Here is a 20,077-nt window from a genome sequence, read left to right as displayed (position 1 = left end):
TCTGTCATTGTAGCATCTGGCCTAGACTGATTGAGACTTGGCAGCCCGGTTTATCGGCAACCAGCAATGAAACTCCCGTTTCCCGTCGATGGCTGCAGAATCTGGGCCCAATATGGCTTCATAGAAACAGCCCTATTCAGGCTAAGACATGGCAGCCGGGCCCGGTGATGGCTGCCATATTGTTAGCCAGCACGAGCCCACCTGTTTACCCTGCTGGGATCTTTCAATCTGGTTCGCAGACCTGTAAGGGTTGTCAGGCTAACAGGCTGGAAGCTCTCCAAACTTCTTGTCAAAGAAACTGCTACGTATTGTTGCTGCACAACTTTAAGCCCACCTCATCTCCAAAGATCCGTTCCAGCCATTTCAATGAGCTTTATTTTATTACATCTTAAGCAAATAATATTACATTGCATGCATGTAATAACACCTCTCAAAGTGGCCTCATATAAAACTACACAATAAAAAAAAAGTATTGTAAACTGGCTTCGTGAATGTTTTAAAAAGAAACAGCCTCCGCTTGTGTAAAAATAGGAACAGATCTCGTACTCGCACTTTTTCATTCTCCACCAACGACCACTGTTTTTAGTATTTTATTTTTATTTGTAGGGCTGTCTAAATTAACACCTGTTTTTCGCCGTCAGAACAGCCTCCACCAAAGACGCTTTACATTGACATTCTGAACCAAACATTGAGAAAGTCTTAAATGGTTCATGCACAGACCTTTTGAACAACAGTCCACCTGAGAATTAACTTAAAGCACATATTCAAACCATCAACGGTTTAAAAAAGAATTGCCTCAGCATTCGGTCACAATTCCACTATCAATTATTGGCATTATGAATTCATAACTCGGCATGTGGTGGATGTTTCAGAAAAAAATCTGAATATAAGAGTCTTTTTTATAAAAAAGCTGCATCTTTTCAATATCAGGCTGGGGGATTGTTTTCTTAGTCATAGCTCGTCCTCTATAGTTAGGTGAAGTCACCGTTACGTGATTTGGACAACTCCTATTAAGCAATTGGCTGTTTGTATTGATAAGGCATATAAAAGCCGCAGCAGATCATTAGATTGAGTACATTGAGCCACCAACTGTCTGTTAATCATTCACTTTTTTATTAAACCACCAGCTGCAGGAGGCAAAGGGAATGTTGTCAGGTAGAAGAAGCATTATGGACAGCACATGGGTACAGTAGCAGCATTGGGATGGAGCAAAGACCAGTCAAACAAAGGCCTGCAAAGCATTGACATAATGGGAGGAGGATAAGCTTGTGTGCAGCAGAGGTTGGAGCGTGTGAGAAAATAGAGAATATGCTTGTGTGTGCTTCCCCCGGTGTTTCCTGTTGTGCATTTGGACTTTTGAATTGTCATAATGCTTCTTCCTCATGCATGTTCCTGTCAGGCACTAAGTCCGTAAAGCAGAGTAGGAATGTTCCAAGCACAATCTTACAATCTCAGTCATCATTCGTTGCTGGAGTGATGCAAAGCAGGAGTGGGTCTGCTGCGTAGGAGCTCTTTCAAGTAAACAATAAACAACAGCGAAAGCTGCTGGAAAACAATGCAGACGTACTCTACGTCTGGTTCTTCAACCACGACGCCCCTCCCGGCTGAGCAGAGGAAGGGCTGTTTGAGCATGTGTGCGGTTTCAGGGGTGTTGCACACACATTGGATTACATGTGTTAACACAGTGACCACCAGTGGTTACAAACTGCAAATGAATATCAAATGAATTGAGCTTTAGGACATTGCTGTTGCCTGTAATGTGGCAAGAAAACTGCCCGTATACAGTACATGTAATGTTAATGAACAGGCCTGGAAGTGGGATTAAAGTCATTTGAGTTAAAGAGTTATAAAAAAAAATCAATGTCCCTACAGAGTACTGTTATTCTATGCTATGACTTATTTAGGGAATATTTAAAGCAGACAAATCTTAAACTCATTCCTGTCTTTATGAGGTAAAACAATAAGGGTGAAGAAGGTACTAATGCAAAAGAATACTCATACATAAAGATATATAATATATAGGAATACCCAACATTTACACTAATTCACTTTCTTGCCGAGAGTTAGATGAGATTGAGACCATCTCCTCTCCTCGCCTCGTCCAACTCTCTGCTGGAACACGAGTTGTGTCTCTCCCATTTGTTCAAACAAATAAGGTACAATGTTTCTAAGATAAAATCCTATAAATATAGGTATATAGATATAGATCTATATATCTTTAATAGCAGCATTTGTGCAGAATATCTTTTGATTTTGAACTGAAGTAACTCAAGAACTATTAAACATGGATTCAAATCTTAAAAGTGTGGGCAGCCAAAACAAATAAAGTCAAGTATCTTTTACATTCACTACTTAAAACAAAAATTGTGTTTAAGGACCGTCAGCCAAAGTTTTGTGGACACAATCAAAATAAAAATAAAAAATAAAAACAAGTTGACACATGAACAGTGGATAAGCATAGCTGTGTATCATTCATGGACATGTTTAATGTCGAGGTTACTTTTTGTGACGTTGATGATGCTCAACATGTTAGATGAGGTCATTAATACTGTGCAATTATCAAGTTTGACTATGCGTAGAATTGGCAAAAAAAGACACATTTAAACTATGGCACTTAAAGTCTAGGCAACAATACTCCCACAAGGACACATAGACGTTGTGTTTGAGGTCAAAGGACGCGAAAACATGAGAGAGACAAAGAGAAAGAGCGACCGACTAAGGACAATTTTGCTTGTGGATGGCTGCAGTTGAGCATTATTCAAAAAACAAATGTACATATACATACAGTACATACATAGAAACATATCTGTCAATTTATATTACAGTGATTTTTTTTTTAATTCATAATCATCTCTTAAATAAATTGCTCTTCATTGCACTCTGTTAAAATAATTAATTATATGATTTCTCTTAAAGGCAATAGTGTGATTTTTTTAAGGTGAAAAAAATAGTGTACCATGAGTCTGATTTAGGATAATAGTAAAAATAAGTTCTGTAATATACATACTGTATCTGTGAAAGACCCTCACCTCCTCATATACATGGATGTTTGTCTCCATATGTAGCAAATCCTTTTATGATGTGACACGCGTGCCCCACGCACACCTTTGTGTACATGCTCGTATGCCAGTTTGTCATATCATGTCTCCACACGTACATATATACATACAATATTATAAAATAAATAAATACAGGAAAACATTCTTGGTTCGTGGTTTAACGGTTTCTTCCAAAGCGGTTTTTGGTGCAGTCTTTGACCAACCGTTCTGCTTGTTCAGGTTTGAGTCCTCGTTGATGGGATCAACATTCGACTGAGCTTCCCTGAAAGATGCACGGGTGGGGGGAGTTTCATTTGTGTGTGCGTGTGAGTATGTGAATCTTTGAATATGGATGTGCGTGTGTGTGTGTGGGCAGAAAAAACGTCTGCGTCCAGTGTAAGAAGAGGGGACCAAAGTCTTTGGCCTTAGGAGAAAATACAGTGTGTGTGTGTGTGTGCGTGAAAGAAAGAGGGTTTGCATGCGCTCCGATGTCCTCTAGTCCAAGTCACCACTACGAAAGTGTCGGATTGTCCCAAAAAATAGAAGCTCAGTCACAGGCACGGTCCAAGTGCACCCTCTGTAAGAGAGTGTAGTGCAGCAGGAATTCTTCGGGTGGGGGCGTCGAGGGTGACGCGGCACACGTCTTCCTCACTGCCTCAACAAAAAGGTCTCACTGACTGGTCGGAGGCTACCGGTTGGAGCAGAACCGTCACTGCACCCGCCCCCGCTACCCCACTTTCCCTCATCTCCGTCTACGCCACCGCTTCGTGTGTGTGTGTGTGTCCATGAGACAGGGTGGTTCTCCACCGGGCTTGGCGGTGGCTAGATGGGTCCCTCATTATGGGCGCTGTGGTTGCTCCTGCTGAGGCCCACACAGTTCTGCTGCTGGTTGAGCAGGTGGGACGTCTCGTTGGCCACGGATACGGACATTGCCGCGGTGGTGATAGCGGCGCTGGGCGTGGTGGCGACGACCACCACGGCGGGGGTCTCCACTCCGGCGTGGAGCTCCGTCAGTGTGAGCTCGATCTTCGTGAACTCACTGTCTGTTGATTGGGGTGTTTTGTCCATGCGTGACGCCATTACGGCATTCTGGTACTGTTGACGCGTTACCTAGGTAACAGAAAGAAGGCGTGATGAGGTTGATTTGGACTCGTCAGAGGCAAAATCTTTCATCACAAAATTACCTTTGTATTAATTTTGGTGTATATTCTGGTTGGTTTATGGTTTTTTTTACATTTGTCCACTTTTGTGAAATCAGTGCTACAAAGACTGCTTTTTATAAATAGTATTATTATTACAACCAAACTGTTGAATTGTACATTATTTTCCTAAACATTTCTTATCTATCTATTCTAATGTTAATATTAATAAATTGCTTACTAATCTTAATTTAAGTAAACTTCAGTGTTCTCACCTTTATATACTGCAGGTCTGTGCGAGCTCTGACTGAGTAGTCCGGGACGTAGATCTGCAGGAAGGAGTTGAGCTGGTTGTTGCTGCTGCCGAGAGTCGGGGTGATGGCGTCTATACGATCACTCCTGTTCAGAGAGTCCGAATGGTTGAGTCCAAATGGCCGTGGAGGAGACTTATTTTCTGTAAGGCGGTGATGTGAGAGGAGAATACATTTAAACCACGTTCCTGCAGTACTGCAAGGAAAGTGTCTCAGAAAAGTATTTTCATTTTTCAACCTTGGCTCTTTAGGGAGTATTTTGTCAGGACTGTATGTCTTTCACAAGCAGAAATGATTAAGACATGCAGAAACAAAATACCCACAACATTCATACACTGGAAAACTTCTTATCCGCAAAATCATTTTATTTCACAGTACTTTTTGACCAAACCATCAGCATGGCTCTGAATCGGGTGGTATCTTGATTTTATTCATAGCGCCACCATGAGATTTTAAATAAGTAGCTTTGTAATAAATGTCTTCCCAACTATTAGATGGATTGATATACAATATTTCACAGATATTCATGTTGCCCTTTTTACTACTCGGTTCGGTGAACCTCTGAACTTTCCTAGTGCATTCATCAGCTCAAAAAAGCTGTGCAGTTGTGGTTTTTTAAAGAGTAACTACCGTATTTTCGTGACTATACAGCGCACTGAATTATAAGGCGCACTGAATTATAAGGCGCACCTTCAATGAATCGCCGATTTTAGAACTATTTTCATATATAGGGCGCACCGGATTTTAAGGTGCATAGAAGATACTGCAGTAAATCGTTTGACTGGGGCTGCGTTGTGCATCCACTAGATCGGGCTGTGCTAAATCAAACGTCATTAAGCGTTCTGAAAACTCTTCACTCCCATGGTAACGTTGTTCAAACGTTAATGTGGATATTAACAATATCTCTGAACCTCCAACTTTCGTTCTTGATTAATGAAAACATTCTTGGCAAATGCTTTCGTGCATCTTGCACCGAGAGGCCGCGCTGGAACAGACGGTGGCGCCTCGCGGCGGACCGTCAGCGCGATCCCGACATCCAACTACGAGCTTTAATATACTGTAGCGACTCTCGCTAATGAATCTCTGGACAATGTGCTTATCTTCTGGTTTTATTGTCGAGAAACAGGCTACTGTCGGCCGTAGCCTACGCCGAACAAAAACACACCATCGCTCTCCAAAACAACAACAATTCACGCGAACATCCCAAAACTCTGTAAAGTGCAACGCCGCTCCAGAACATGAAAACACAGTCCGTTACAATACGCTGTTGGAGCTGGAATTACCGCGGCTGCTGGCACCAGACTTTCCCTCCAATGGATCCTCGTTAACCAGTATGGATCAACCAATTGATCCATATATATGGCGCTCCGGATTACAAGGCGCACGCGTCTTACAGGATTTACGCGTTTAAGTGCGCCTTATAGTCGCGAAAATACGGTAATCTAAATTTAGCAGGTTAACACTCAGAACCAAAATGGTGACGATGTTAAACAGTTTTGCTTATTAGCATTACCACGTTATCATTGTTATTGTGTGCATTCTATTAGTTTGATGTTAGCGTTCAGCTTGTAGCTCTGCTGGGCTGAAGAACAGCTACAGAGCTGCTGGCATGGCTGCAGACTCTTAAGTCTTTTTAACAAAGGGAGGTGCAGGTCATCCAGTCCTTCACGTCGCTAATACTCTACAAATTGCTGCCTGCTTGTCAATTAACTCAACAATTAAGTGTCATTTCAGATCCTGTGATCAACACGAGATCATCTCTCATTCTCTTCACCTGGTCTTCATGCCATTCCCACCTGCAGCCCATTCCCTAATTAGTCCCTCACTATTTAGGTCCCCACACGGTAGATTGTTGGAAATGATACAACAAATCTAGTGGAGTTGAATGAAACATAGATAATACAGCAGAGCAGTATGGAATGAAAAATCTATATAGTACTTCCATCACCAGATATAGATACACAACTGTTAAATCAAAAGAAAGAACTTCCAGATGAATGTTTTTTTTGCAGCATATTGCCAAAATTACCTAAATTCTTCATATTACGGATTCCTTAAAATATACTGTAGTATAGGAATTTATATCCCAGAATTTAAAAGAAAGTATGATTTGCAATAACTAATTATTTATTTTTCTTCAATTGAAATGGTTGGAATTATAATTGCGTTGAGATGGATCAAAGAGATAAAACCCCTTAATTCAATTATAAGTACCAACTCCAGGTCAGTCTTGCAAAGTTTTAAGGGGACATCCTCACGAGAATATATAGGAATGAAATACCTTTTAGCAAATATTGGAAATCTAGCGATCATAGTTCTGTTTTGTTGGGTCCCAGCACATATTGGCTAGATGAATGGGAATCTGACCCTGAAGCTAGACAATACCATAAAGTACAAAGTCAGATGGGAGGGAAAAGAGTCTCCACACTGGGTTCTGACAAAAGAGAGAAAGTGGTATATATCAGACTAAGATTAAGTCATACATGTCTTAATTCCACACTTAAGATGATAGGAAAAGGTAATGTTTTATGTACTGAATATAATGTTAAGGAATATGTTGAACTTTTTAATTATGAGAAAAATAACGAGATCAGAATGAAATGGATAGAGGTTGAAGCTGAAAATGATTGCTTATAAATGATATTCTAGAGGAACAAGAGATACAACGAAACAGAAGCAAAGCTTTTGTTATGTTTCTGAATGTCTCTCTTATTCTTTTCTTTCTTGAACAATAGTCTAGCCTTGCCATAAGTCCCTTTACAAACTCCTGTATAGTAGGTGGCGGTATACGCTTTTCTCTGTAACGTGCCAAGAAGAAGAAGTCTTGTGTGTTACTGCCAAGCTCTCCAGAGCATCTCGAGTTTGTTCCTGATCCGGTTCTAGTAATCCTCTGAAAGACATTTACCACACTTACATTTGGCTCAACCTCTTCCTACGATCCTGTGTATTGAGGACATTTTCCAGGTCAAATTTTTCTGTGTATGTATGGAAATCTTATTTCTATGCAAGTCTTTAGGTGAGGGGAGTTTTATAGAGCAGCATGCATCGAGTCGGTGGTCTCCAGTGATGCTTCCCTCTATGTGCCACGAAGACTTTTTTCTTTTCTTTTTTTAATTAAAGCCAGATTATGTTTTCCACTTCTTAAAGAAGCCTAGTGAAAATCACACACAATAAAGTGGAAACGGCTTGACCCACACTAATGCTACTACTGGAATGTATGTAATCCCATGTCGGAATATGTGTGCAAGTATTTGTGTGTGTGTGTGTGCGTGTGTGTGTGCAGATCGAACGCAGTGGGCCAAAGACTCGGCATGTGAACTCTTCGGATTAGTATTCCACTTTCTAGGGGCCGCAGGGGCCAAGTCAAGAGGACACACAATGTATTTACGTACACGCAGAAACCCACTCAAACGTGTGGACGGCGGGGCGCCCAACTGTATAAAAGAAAAAACACGTTTTGGAGGTGAAATGTAGGTCACTGCTAAAGAGTGGAGGATAGTGTATTTGTTCAAAAGCCTTTCTGGATAGATGATGTGTTTGTGTTCGTGGCAGCTTGTCCTGCTCTGTGCGCTCTCTGCGTACATGTGCCTGTGCGTGTGAACACATGTGCACGTGTGTGCCTTTGTATGTACGCTCAGTGGTGTCCGGCAGGGGGCTGTAGCTGTAGGTCTTGTTTATGTAGTCGCAGGGTTAAAGGTTAGGGGCGAGCGGGGCGGAGCTTGAGCTCGCTCTGGGGCCTCCAGTCTCCAACACCATTCAGCCACTTGACTAATGGCTCAAGGGGACGAGGGTGTGAAGTCTTGATCTCAAACTGTTTTCCTCTCTGCCTTGTTCTTGTTCTTTTTTTAAGCCTTTACAGATACAGTACATGTCACATTCAGGTACAAGCAGAGCTTCAGGCCTGCATCAACCATGTTTAATTAGACTTTATTAAACGGTCAGCATTTCAATGTGAGCCAAAACATTTTTTCCAGTTAAGTTGACAGGTTTATTCTAATGTGGTGTCACATGTGAGGATGGGCGTGTCAGAAAAAGCCACTGTACCTGGAGATCCTGCTAATGATTCAGCCCTACTGACCACAAATGTGCGAGACAGGGACAGAGGCACTGTGGCGAGAGGAAAGATGCAAAAGAAAAAGAAAAGAAAGAAGAGAGCCTGTCAAAGCTGAGAAATAATCAGTGCATAAATAAACATATTGAACTTGGATAAAAGCTGGTAGAGAAGCATCAGCATCACTGGTATAACTACCCATTTTACTACGTACGGCAGGAGTTTACCTGCTGCTGTGCAGATACAGTCAAAGTAAATTAACATCATCTCTCATCAGAGTATGTTTCATTTCTGACTGCACACATGAAACAGATTGTTGTACTCTCTCACCAGTAGGTGTCTCTCAGATCTCACCAACCACATGCATCAGAGCAGTTGACAATGGCCGAGAAAAGCACTGTAGTTTATGAATGAACTGAAAGGACTCACTAGCTGACGCTTTATCATGATGTCACTGGAGTCGTACGGTCACTGTTCAAAAATATCAGGTTGAATGTAGCCTTCCAATTAAGGAAAGTCCTAAACTGATCTTCACTTCGCTGGATTGGTCACCCCAAGGGACAATGTGAATGCTGACACACAACAAATCTGATGTATATTGCTTCTAAAAGTTTTTTTTATTATCATCTTTATATGACCCAATAAGTAATAGCTAACTGTTCTCTGTACAATGACTGTGACTTTCTTTTATGTGTTGACATCAGCTTCTGATAGCAAAACGGTACTTTTCTTTTTAATCAATATAAAAAATGCCTCTCCACCAAAGCTTTTTTAAATTCATCACAAGGAGGTAAATATCTCACATGTTTAATGAGGTCACAAGAACAAACAGTAGCAGCTTTAAATGAACTTTGTTTCAACTAAATACAGTCTGAAGTTGCCATGTTATGTTTAAAAAACAAACTGTATTTTAGTACTCATGCGCAATTCAGTCAGTAGTAGAAAGGAAGCTCCATTTTGGATTTTTTCAATTTGGGCCAACGACCGTTCCCGTCTTTATAAAAGACAGATGACTTATTGTTTTGGTTCAATCAAAAATGAATTGATAATTGGATCATTTGGACAAAGCCATTTGGTCAGATGTCTCACCTGGTGATGCTGTCAGAGCCATCATCCCATAGAAGGAGAACGGACCCGCTTCAAACTTCATGCCCTCTTTTCCTGCCTCCACCTCCACTTTCCCCTGTGACAGACAGATCCAGAGGGGACAAACCACAGAGTCAAATACACTATGTTATGCTCATTTTGTTACTTTTTTATCCATCCTTTCACACTGTACATTTGATATTAAACTTGTTTGTTGCCTAATTAATTCTCAATTGCAGATTTTCAGTGTGGAGCATTACTGGTAGATTGGGTTAATAACCCTTTCTATCGAGGATTTCCGCTACAGCTTTGCAGTTACACTTTCACAACATTTAAAATCTGCCAGTTTTCGTGCTCTGATATATTTGTTCATCCTACCCTCCCTCTTTCTTTTCTTTTTTACTACCTGAAGACAATTCATACTCTGTTTAAAAGCTCACAATCTACTCTGAACCCAGTCTCAAGTGCAGTGACCCCACACTTGCCCAACCTAGACCTCATTTAAACTTCCCTTGAACTTTAAACTTTTAAAGACATAACATCAAAGTGGAAAACTCTGCTATGTTAGTACTGGAAACATATTCGGACAGTCAAAGAACCAGTTTTACAACCAAGGCCAACATAATCGTTTTGATCTGCTACATTTTGACTCTACAGCAGCATTTCTTTTAGGTATCTGAAAAGAACGTGTGACATGGAAATAAAGAAATACAGCAAAGTAGGGGCATAAAATGTGGTGTAGACGAGCAAATAGAAATCAATATTTTCCTATTTGTTTTGTGCATTTCTGTTGTTTTCTAAATGAAACCAACACTTCTGTTGCGTCACTACAGTTCATACTTTTCTTCGTACTGATATTTTGAAGTGCTACAGCGAGTGAGCCAGACCTGTGTGTCACCAATGAGCTATTTATCTATGGTATTGTTGTGTGCTCAAATCCAAACTGCCCTGCAGGACAATCATACCATGCATACCTTTGGTGGATGTGTTGCCCCTGTGGGAACACAACCTGTAGCACAGCTCTGTTGTGCTCTGGCTATACTGTGACAAACTGTGGGAACAAGGAAAACAATACATTGTACTGTAGAACTAACAACAGCATGTCCCTGTCTTGAATGTGTCTGGTGCGATGTATAATGACGTTTGCTAGGGCGGTGGCTTTGATGTTGGACATTTGGGACTTTGTACTTCATTGCGTCCACACACCTGCAGGATGAGGATGAAATAATCCACGGGCTTGTTCCGGTGGAAGAGGTAGTGCTCTGCCGCCCGCTTGTTCTTATCGTCGTATTTCAGCTCCTGGATGACGAGCGGGTGCTTCAGCAAACGCAGCAGGATCTTTTCCGACATTTGCACCGGTGCGAACGGATCAACCTCTGCACGACCAGAGAGAGAGAAGATCGTGAGCAGATGGAGTGTAGTGTAGTGTAGTGAAATAAACTGATAGCAGTACCAATGTTTGAGTGTTGAAAAAAGTCAGTAATATATTGGGTGACAGTATTTTATATACACATAGAACAATCATAATAGCTTTTTTGTAAATAAAATTTTAGTTTTACTTGATTTGGTGGAGAATTCTTCAATGACAATCTCACACTCTCAACAGAAAAAAACGAAATAAACGAAATAATTATTTTATTTAGTATATCATCAACTTTACAAATTGCCAGATACCTGTTGAGCAAAGAAGTTAATTTTCCCTCTTTTATCTTCTGATCTTAATAGCATAATTCATGGGCTTTAACTGCTAAATCCTATACAGGCTAATCTTATCTTGTCTAGTTTCTGCAGCATGTCAACGTGACCGCCTCTCATCTAAGTCATATATGTTATGTTCCTGGTCTTCCAATGCTTAAAATGGGGGGGGGGGGGGGGGTTGTCTGCTGATGTCCCACATTACTAACATAACTGAGCAAGTAGCCTTATGTGACAAGTTTATGTCAATGAGGCCCAAATCTCATGATTTCATTGCATTTATCAGGTTGAAACAATTCAAGCAAATTTGAATGTCTTGATAGCTTAATTAATCTGACTTGGAAAATTCGTACAAGGAAACCTCTAAGCAACAAAAAAACATGAGAAAACCACAATATTTGTGATTTTGGGCTGTACAGAATCGTTCTCTCCCCACATTGGCCTGAGTGAAATTGATTAATAACTTTGAATACGGTATCCAGGTTATAATCTGCTTTAACCACCTAATGAGCCAATCAGCTTCTTCATTTGAGCAGCGGTGATATGTCAGCTGGCTGCTGGCTCCACCACCAGGAACTAAACTCCCTAATAGCCTTTAGAGGAACTTAATCAATGCTTAGCTGCTAGGTCAAAGTTCTGAACCAAATCCAAATGCAATGAGAAATGGTCAACTGCTGCTTCTTCAGCAGCGTCGCAGGATATTCAGCAGCCTGTTCCCAAATCCATTTCCCAAGGGAAAGTGGGTGAAATATTTCACATTTTACGCTAAGTATGTTGACTTGTGTGAGAACCACGATCATAGGCCAAAAATGTTGGACGTGATGTCACTGAGGAACGTGTGTAAGCAAACAGGGTGGTGTTTTTAAAGCTGTGAGCTAAGATCTCAACATGTAACCTTTGGTGCATGACACGCAAGCAAATAGTCGTTTTGTGGGGATCCGCGCGCAGTCTGCACAGACGTCCCGTGCCGCGCTCCCGAGAGGCCTTCCACCTCTTCACAAACACGCACACACACACACACACACACACACACACACACACACACACACACACAGACACACACTCGTTGTGAGTCCTCACACAACTCATTCCCTCACACCCACACAAACAACAGATACTCATTCTACACACATACTCGCTCCTTCATGCACCCACTCGATCCAAAACCCACATGGGCAGATGCACACGCACACATAAACAGCTCACACACACACACACTCTTTCTCCACAGTGAGGGGGTGAGGGCACACTGAGGGAAGGCAAGCAGCAACGCAGCCCACTTGCCTGTTGCTAGGAAACGCAGGGTAGCCAGCAGAAGCTGAGGGGATATTTTAACCTTCATTTCATTGTCGGTAGGCTTGAAAGCCGAAAAATCCTGCTTCCTTTCCCGATGGGTGATTTTCTTCTTGGTCTTGTTGTCAGCTGAGAGGGGAAGGTGAAAAGCAGAGCGTAAGACACAAACTAAAACTGTTTGTGCAACAACAATAGGTCGATCCACACCACTCCACAGACGGTGAGCAACTCCTCCCGGGTCGCAGGGTGACTAAACTTGAGTTACCCAAAGCTTATTGCTTTTTCCGGAAATGTAGCTGTGGCGTTCTTCTCGGAAATAAAAGAGAGCTATAGGGGGCTACATTGTTAGCTTAGCACATTCTTAACATTACTTAAAGCCATATGTATTAGGGCAACAAATAGATTGGCACGTAGTCCACGTCTGCAGGCCTTTACTGATACCAGTCGAGTGGTAATAATGCACTGAAAACACAAAACAAGGTTCAGTTTGACACGGATGAACATTTTAAGTTAAAAAAAGTCAGTGTAAAAGTCAGTGTAAAACATACATATTCCTCTCAAGGGCAAAATGTAAAAAAATAACTTTTATATCATAGGTTTTGGTACGCAGCGCAAATATATGGATGACTTGAATGAGAAACAAAAGGCAGTTCTGAAGAATTACAAAATGTAGTTGTTAAATATTCTCAAGTAAACAAACAACTATTTATATGTAATGTGAAAGGGATCACCTAAAGTGATAAGGCCAAATTTCCTCTCAGCTCTTCCTTGTCTTGGCTTTTTCAGCAGTTTTTGCATAATTCTGTATCAGTTTGTAGACAGAGAGGTATTGACCAGGTGTTCAACAGGGTCAGGTGACACATTCTCTGTGGGTTCAACACTATGAGCAAGACCTTTCACATTAAATGTAGCCATTTGATTCTCTAATAAAGTAGATTTACATGCAACATTTTTTTAGTTTCACTAAAGTTTTCTAGTCCCCTTCAGTTCAAATAAAAATCAATTTGAATTAATAAATTATTTTGACCGTAGACATTTCAATTACCTATTTAACCTGTGTATTTGAAAGCTCCTCCAAAGTTACAAATGTTATGATACATTTGCTTCCCAAGTAAGACCTACATTAAGTTGGTTGAACTGGTCACAGTGTAAAAACTGCTGTGCTTGGATCAGTTCATAACAGATTGAGCAGACTGCTGCTCTGACTGTGACCGGCTGGAGATGCCTCGGGGCATTACAGTCTAGGGGGGTACGTGCTTCGAAAGGGGGAACCTACTGTACAAGTCAGTCTCGTCCAGGATCTCTGACTTGATGATTTCTTCAATAATGTCCTCCAGGGTGACAATACCCAGAACCTCGTAGAAAGGGTCTCCCTCGCCCTCATTGTTCACCCTCTGAACTATGGCCAGGTGGGATTTTCCTAGCAAAACACACAAACACAGGTTATAAAGTGATGGTCATATAATGATGAAGGGAGTCAAATTTAGGGTGGGGCATCGATGGCGGTACCAGGTAACAAACTGGTAGTCAGAGATACATATTTCCACTTTGATACATCTTAGAGAGCACCTTATCCAGGATAAATATGTTACACATTGTGTATATTAATAACTGATGTCAGACAGTGTTTTGAATGTCATAACATTGAGGCTGCAGGGTGTGATACAGCAGTGTAACAATGCAGGTCCCTCACAGAGCAGTGTGACATTGGGCGATCTGCTCAGTGAATCAGTTAAGTGAGCAGGGAGCCAACAAGAAGATGGTAGTTAACATGTTAACGGAAACTCAAACAGAAAGACGGACTGACAGTCAAACAGCCTAAATTTCATCATACGAGTGCCTTTAGCCCTCCCTTCCCCTACCTCTGTGTTCCCAGGATCCTGCAAGCTGCACCAACTAGGAAAAAAAAGAGAAAAGAAACAAACTTCCGTGTATGCAGAGAATACTGTCAAGCAAAACGCTAAACAAATTCGCTGCCTTTTCTCAGCTTGTGATCATTTAGGAGGAATTTTCCAGAGGCCGGGCTAATATTAGCCCCTGCAAAATGAAGTTTCCATTCCGCCCCGGCGGTATTCTCACCAAGCGAAGGAACAGACTGGGCGAAGCCTCTGCTGTGTGATCAGATTGTCTCGGAATGGGCCGTTTGCATGCAGATACACCTCGGTGTGTGTGTGTGTTTGTGCAGGACGCTGGTGTGTTTGTGCGTGTGCGTGTGAACGCAAGTGTGTCAAGGTGCATGAGTGCGCGAACACGCGATGCACGTGCGTTTGTTCCTGTAGAACACAGGTACATGACTGAGTCAGTGCTAACACGCTGTTTCAGCTCATTTCGCCTGCTCTGGTGCAGGCGAGCCCGGGCCGCGAGGACTGAGGGCCGACCACAAAGAGTGTTTTATTGCGACAGCCAACCAGCATGCAGTGTGCAGAGCCTCCGTGTGAGAACGTCGTGAGCGTTAGATGCAGGATTGATGCTTTCAAGAAACACATAGTCAGGCTTCAGCTTCAGCTAGAGAGGGGCATTAATAATTTAAACAACCAAAATCTACCATGACAAGGAGACGGCAAACAGCGGGATTCATCCAGGGGTTATTTTCAAAGAATTTCACTTAAGATGTCAATGGCATCTTTGGCATGCTGCATTATGACTGAAGGTTGGGTTTTAAAACACAAATGGAGCCTCAGTGGGCTAAAGCAATGGGGCCTCACAAGTCCTTGAGCAAGCAACTACTCTAAACTCCCCGGAGAGGGAAAGGCAATGCGAAGCAGAGTACAGGGAAACAGATCAATGCACACTTGCTTCTCTTTAATGGCTTCCGCATAAACACAGCTTCCAAATGTAGGTTCCATGACAGTCGCATCCAGCTTCTCATATAACTCTACAAGAAAGCAAATAAGGGTATTTTAATAAAATTAACTATTGGTATGAGAAACAGAAGGAAGAACAGTTTGATTAAATCATTTTAAAACAAGGTTGATTTACAAGCTTTCTCCAGAGCTTTCATCCTTGTTCATATACGAATAGACTATCTGTACCTGATCTCCCCCTCTATACACACACCTTTTATCACTTGACAGAAATCTCAAACCTAGGTCAGTTGAAATGAGCAAATACTGTGAAAGGCAGTTGAAAGCTCATAAGAAATCCGGTAAATTGATGTTGAGCCAGATCAGGATTAAACATCAACATTCAGTGTTTATAAAATATACCTACTGAATATTTAGTGTTAAAGAGAAACCGCTATATCAATATTCCAACGATACTGAAACAATAAAAACAATGTTTACTCTTCAAGAAATTACCAATTGTACAAAATGACAACGTAACTGTACTGTACAATAAAAAGTAGTCGAACAATATTACAAACCTGAAATCAAAAGCTATTTCAATACATCTCTTACGAATGCTCCACAAAGAGTGAGCATCGTGATGATTCAATCATGATATCTTCTGGTGGGATGTAGTATATGATTGAATATACTCTAACGCTAAGACAGCAAAGTGATTTATGGTGCTCAGAGGATGGAGCCTACTAACTGACCTACTAGGCCTGAACTTTGGTGATGCCTCTGGGTTTCCTCCAGCTCCACCAGCAGGTAAAATTCCGTAAGAGTGAAATATATCCTCATCGTCTGCAGATACATTTGGTGCATCAATGCAGACATCAATGGCTACTTGATGATGAATCCTAAAGTCTACCCAATGCTCAATGTTTGATCCCCTAACGTTTCCTCGAGCATTAAAGCATAATTTGTGATTATTCAGAAAATTGACTTAATTGATTAGTAAAACCTTTCTAAGGACAATGATAGATCCCAGATTTTTTTAAGATTTTCATTCTTACTTTTTTGTCTATTAATGGCCCCTTCAGCATAAATTGTGTCACTGATTTTTAATTCTAAAATATTTTGGATATTGGATTACAATGGTGACCTAACAGGCCGATATAAATGAATGCAGTATAAGTGCTATTGTATATTACTTAATATATTACTTATTGAGAATAAGTACAGACATCAGCCAAAGCCCTTTTCAAGGAGGATGCCTGGATTAAACAATTGCATTCGATACATTTGAAGTCGCCTTTGTTGGTCGTGACTTTTATAAAGTCTGATAAAAGTTTAAATCAGCTTAATCAACTGGCCTTTTAGCACCACAGCCTTCTAAAATTATGCTAGTTTCAAGGGGTCTAAAGCTTGATTCTATCTAAAGTCTATTTCTGTCTCCGTCATTGTTGCACACGCACTAGGGCTGTCAAAAATAGCGCGTTAACGGCGTTAATTAGCTGTTTGTTGTTAATTACGTCAATTTTTTTGACGCATTTCACGCATGCGCAGTGTGACAAATTATTCAGGTCCGGAAAGAACCTCTTCTTCTAGGGAATGCACTTCATCCTATACAACACATTACTGCCACCTGCAGGCATATGTCAGGCCGTCAGGTTCAGCAAGTTGTTTGCGCCAGAGACCCGCTCCCCCCCCCCCCCCCCCCCCCCCGTTCTCGCGCAGCAGAACAGAGAAGAAGAAAAGCTCCGCCCAGCAGAGCAAGAGCAGCGCTGTTCTGAAACATGCGGAGGAAGAGAAACCAATGCGATCTAAATCCTCCCAGGTATGGGAATATTTCACACTGAAATGGGGGTGGTAGCGGATTTCTTTGCAGCGCCAGTCGTTCTAATCGCCGCGCTCGACTTCAAGGTGTAACCTTTATTATTGTTCGGTCTGAAACGGCGCGCCCAGTGACGGGTGGTGCAGCAATATTGTTGTTCGGGTGGAAATCGGGAGAAAGGTCGGTCCGGGAGATTTTCGGGGGGGGCTTTGAAACATCGGGAGGGTTGACATGTCTGGTCATGTCTGGTCATCGCAGGAGCACAAACTCGCAGCAGAGTGGGATAAACTGCAGAGGCTCGAGACCCTTCTAGAGCCATGCAGGGAAATCAGTCTGTAACTTATCAAATAACATTGATTTGATTATTTTCTGGAATGAATTAAAAAATCAAATATCAATAACATATATTTATGTAAAAAATAATAATTATGATAATAATAATGATAATTATGTATCTGTGTCCTGTTATTTATCTTTAGTATGCATTTCAGAAAGAAAAAATGGTTAGGATTCAGGTGTGATTAATCATGATTAATTCACTGAAAATTCTGATTAATTTGATTAAAATTTTTAATCATTTGACACCCCTAACACGCACACATGTATTTTGCACAGTGGCTTCACTCAAAATCCGTCCGTCTAGCAATTCCACTAGAGGAATGCATACTTTCTAGTTTCCCACAAAGACAAAATACCACGCAAGCGACAGAAATAAAATGCAGCTCCTGTCTTCCATAAATATATTACGAGACAATGACTGTGTATTCATAGCTCCTTAGCTGCTGTTATGGCAGTGGGTTTTGTGAGGCAGAGTAGGGAGGCTGACCCTCTGGACCCTCTGGAGCCTGGAACTTGGCAGCGGGCCACAGGGAGAGCGGACCAGTCGTCTGCAGTCCTAAGCCATTGCTGCCTGACATCTGGGGCTGTCTAGCTGGGCTGAGGCTGAATGCATGCTGGGTAGTCCAGCACACAGGCACACTGCACACATCAGGGTCAGGGGTCAATTCACTTTCAATTTCATCCATGAAATGCTTTTCTAAAACATTTATAGGAACAATAGTTGTGCCATTAAATGGTAGTTTCCATTTACATTTGTAGTTGGGTGAAGTTAAGACACAAAGATACAGGGGATTATTTTGTTTCCCCTAACAACAAAGCTGCAGATGACTTTGGGTACCAGAGGGTGTGGATGAAGGATAAAGTCAGGGGCAGAAAGTTGCAACAACGCACTGATGAAAATCTCTACCCAGGATGGTCAGGATTTTAGAAATGACTGATGGCACCCCACAATAACTCTCACCATCCTCTTGGGACTGAATGAAAAAAAAAATATTTGGAGGCGAGCTGCAATTATGACTAATTTGCAAAACTTTAAATTAAAAAAAAAGATTTCAGGTCCCTTAATTCCAAGAGGAAAAAAACACAAATAACATGACCTCTGCCATTGATGGCTACAGCCCTGCTAACTCAGGGGTAGAGGAGCACACGGGTGGATTTAATATATGCCAAGCAGTTAATCCAAAGAAATAACAACCAGGGAATCAAAAGAAGTATAAAACAACATAAAAACACCAGGGTGCCAGTGTCTGTAACCATTGCAGTAAATACTGTGGACAATACTCCAGTGAATCAGCAGTGTTTTCATAGGGATTAGTTGAATGATGTATCACATTATCTTTAGCATTTTGACCTTCTTTTGAGTCAATACATTTCATAATTAGTAAGAAACAACCACATGATTTTGTATTGTATGTGCAGATTGAATACTTGAAATGTAATTTCTCATGTAATTAAGAGATTTAGTGCAAAATTCAATGTTTGTTATTATACATTTTGACAATGTACTAATGTATCGTTATATTTTGAAAAAGCATTTATTCCAAATATAATTCCACTAAAAGGTGATTAATGATCATTTTGAATTCATCCGACCAGCTATCCATTCTTCCGTAACCCAAAGCAAAGCCTGAGAACCTCCACTCTGGCCTACAGAGACCGAGCCGTGTGCTCTTTTCCACCATTCCCAGCTTATTTATGGAATGCAGCTTTGTCATATTTTTTCCATAGCACAATTTCCCCTATAAATAGGCACGTACGGCTTGGAGAGATTGGGTGGGAGTATGAGGGGTCAGTATCTGTTGTGGACACTCATCATTGCCCCCCTCCCTGTCCTGCTCTCCCCCTATTTTTCCAAATATTTGACCACTGACAAATATAGTGCAATGTTAGGGTGATGGGAACCCATTGGACCGTCTTTCTTCTAAATCTACCTCTCGAGAAAGTTTCCACCCATTTTGACCCATTTTTCCATTGACACGGGGAAAAAACGTTAGCCTGATGCGGTTGACATTTTGACTTTTTAAAGCTTTTTCATTTGCATAAACATTTAGTCTGAATACACATTCAATAAGATAACAACATTGGCCTGTATTATCTGGAGACATTAGTGGAATGTGTCTGTATGTTTGTGTCTTTGTTTCCTTGTCTCCAAGTATTATAGATAAAAACAGATAGAAATGTAAATAAGGGAACAAATGAACCATGGTCAGTCATTCACTAGGATGGGAGAGGTGACAATTTTGTTGAAATTGTCACCTGTCAATACAAAACACTACAAAAGAAAAGGCCAAAAGGCTAATCTTTACTTACATGAGTCCTTCAAGTACTCATTTAGGCAGCGCACTAGTGAAACCCTTCTTTGCGTACACCCATGGAAGCTCCTCTCTTAGTGGTTAACTTGAATCCCTCAGAGCAGGAACATTAAAGATAGCTTAGCAAGAACTGATGAAAAAAAGGTGCAGCGGCTGGGAAGGCCCTGTTGCCCCAGGTCCGACGCTTGGTCCCGATGGTCTTTAGGGTGTT

At 41.3% G+C, this 20,077-nt stretch overlaps 1 protein-coding gene across 2 annotated transcripts in view; it reads right to left on the bottom strand.

Annotated features, from left to right (window-relative positions):
• Positions 1-442: 442 nt before the first annotated feature.
• Positions 443-20,077, bottom strand: part of cnnm2b (cyclin and CBS domain divalent metal cation transport mediator 2b) — a 34,242-nt gene continuing 14,607 nt past the window's right edge. Inside the window, exons 2-8 of one of the 2 annotated variants that reach the window (XM_037471260.2) lie at positions 13,890-14,033; positions 12,605-12,742; positions 10,832-11,001; positions 9,629-9,722; positions 8,533-8,595; positions 4,453-4,631; positions 443-4,148 (exon numbers count right to left, since the gene is read on the bottom strand). In XM_037471260.2, coding sequence (XP_037327157.1) covers positions 3,861-4,148; positions 4,453-4,631; positions 8,533-8,595; positions 9,629-9,722; positions 10,832-11,001; positions 12,605-12,742; positions 13,890-14,033 — 1,076 coding nt within the window. In that variant the 3' untranslated portion in view covers positions 443-3,860. The remainder of the gene's footprint in view (positions 4,149-4,452; positions 4,632-8,532; positions 8,596-9,628; positions 9,723-10,831; positions 11,002-12,604; positions 12,743-13,889; positions 14,034-20,077) is intronic. The other variant, XM_037471261.2, reaches the window with a different exon arrangement.

The sequence above is a fragment of the Pungitius pungitius genome, chromosome 9, assembly GCF_949316345.1.
Source record: "Pungitius pungitius chromosome 9, fPunPun2.1, whole genome shotgun sequence".
NCBI lineage: Eukaryota > Metazoa > Chordata > Actinopteri > Perciformes > Gasterosteidae > Pungitius > Pungitius pungitius.
Note: the sequence above shows the minus strand (reverse complement) of the source record. Positions and strands in the feature narration are given on the sequence as shown.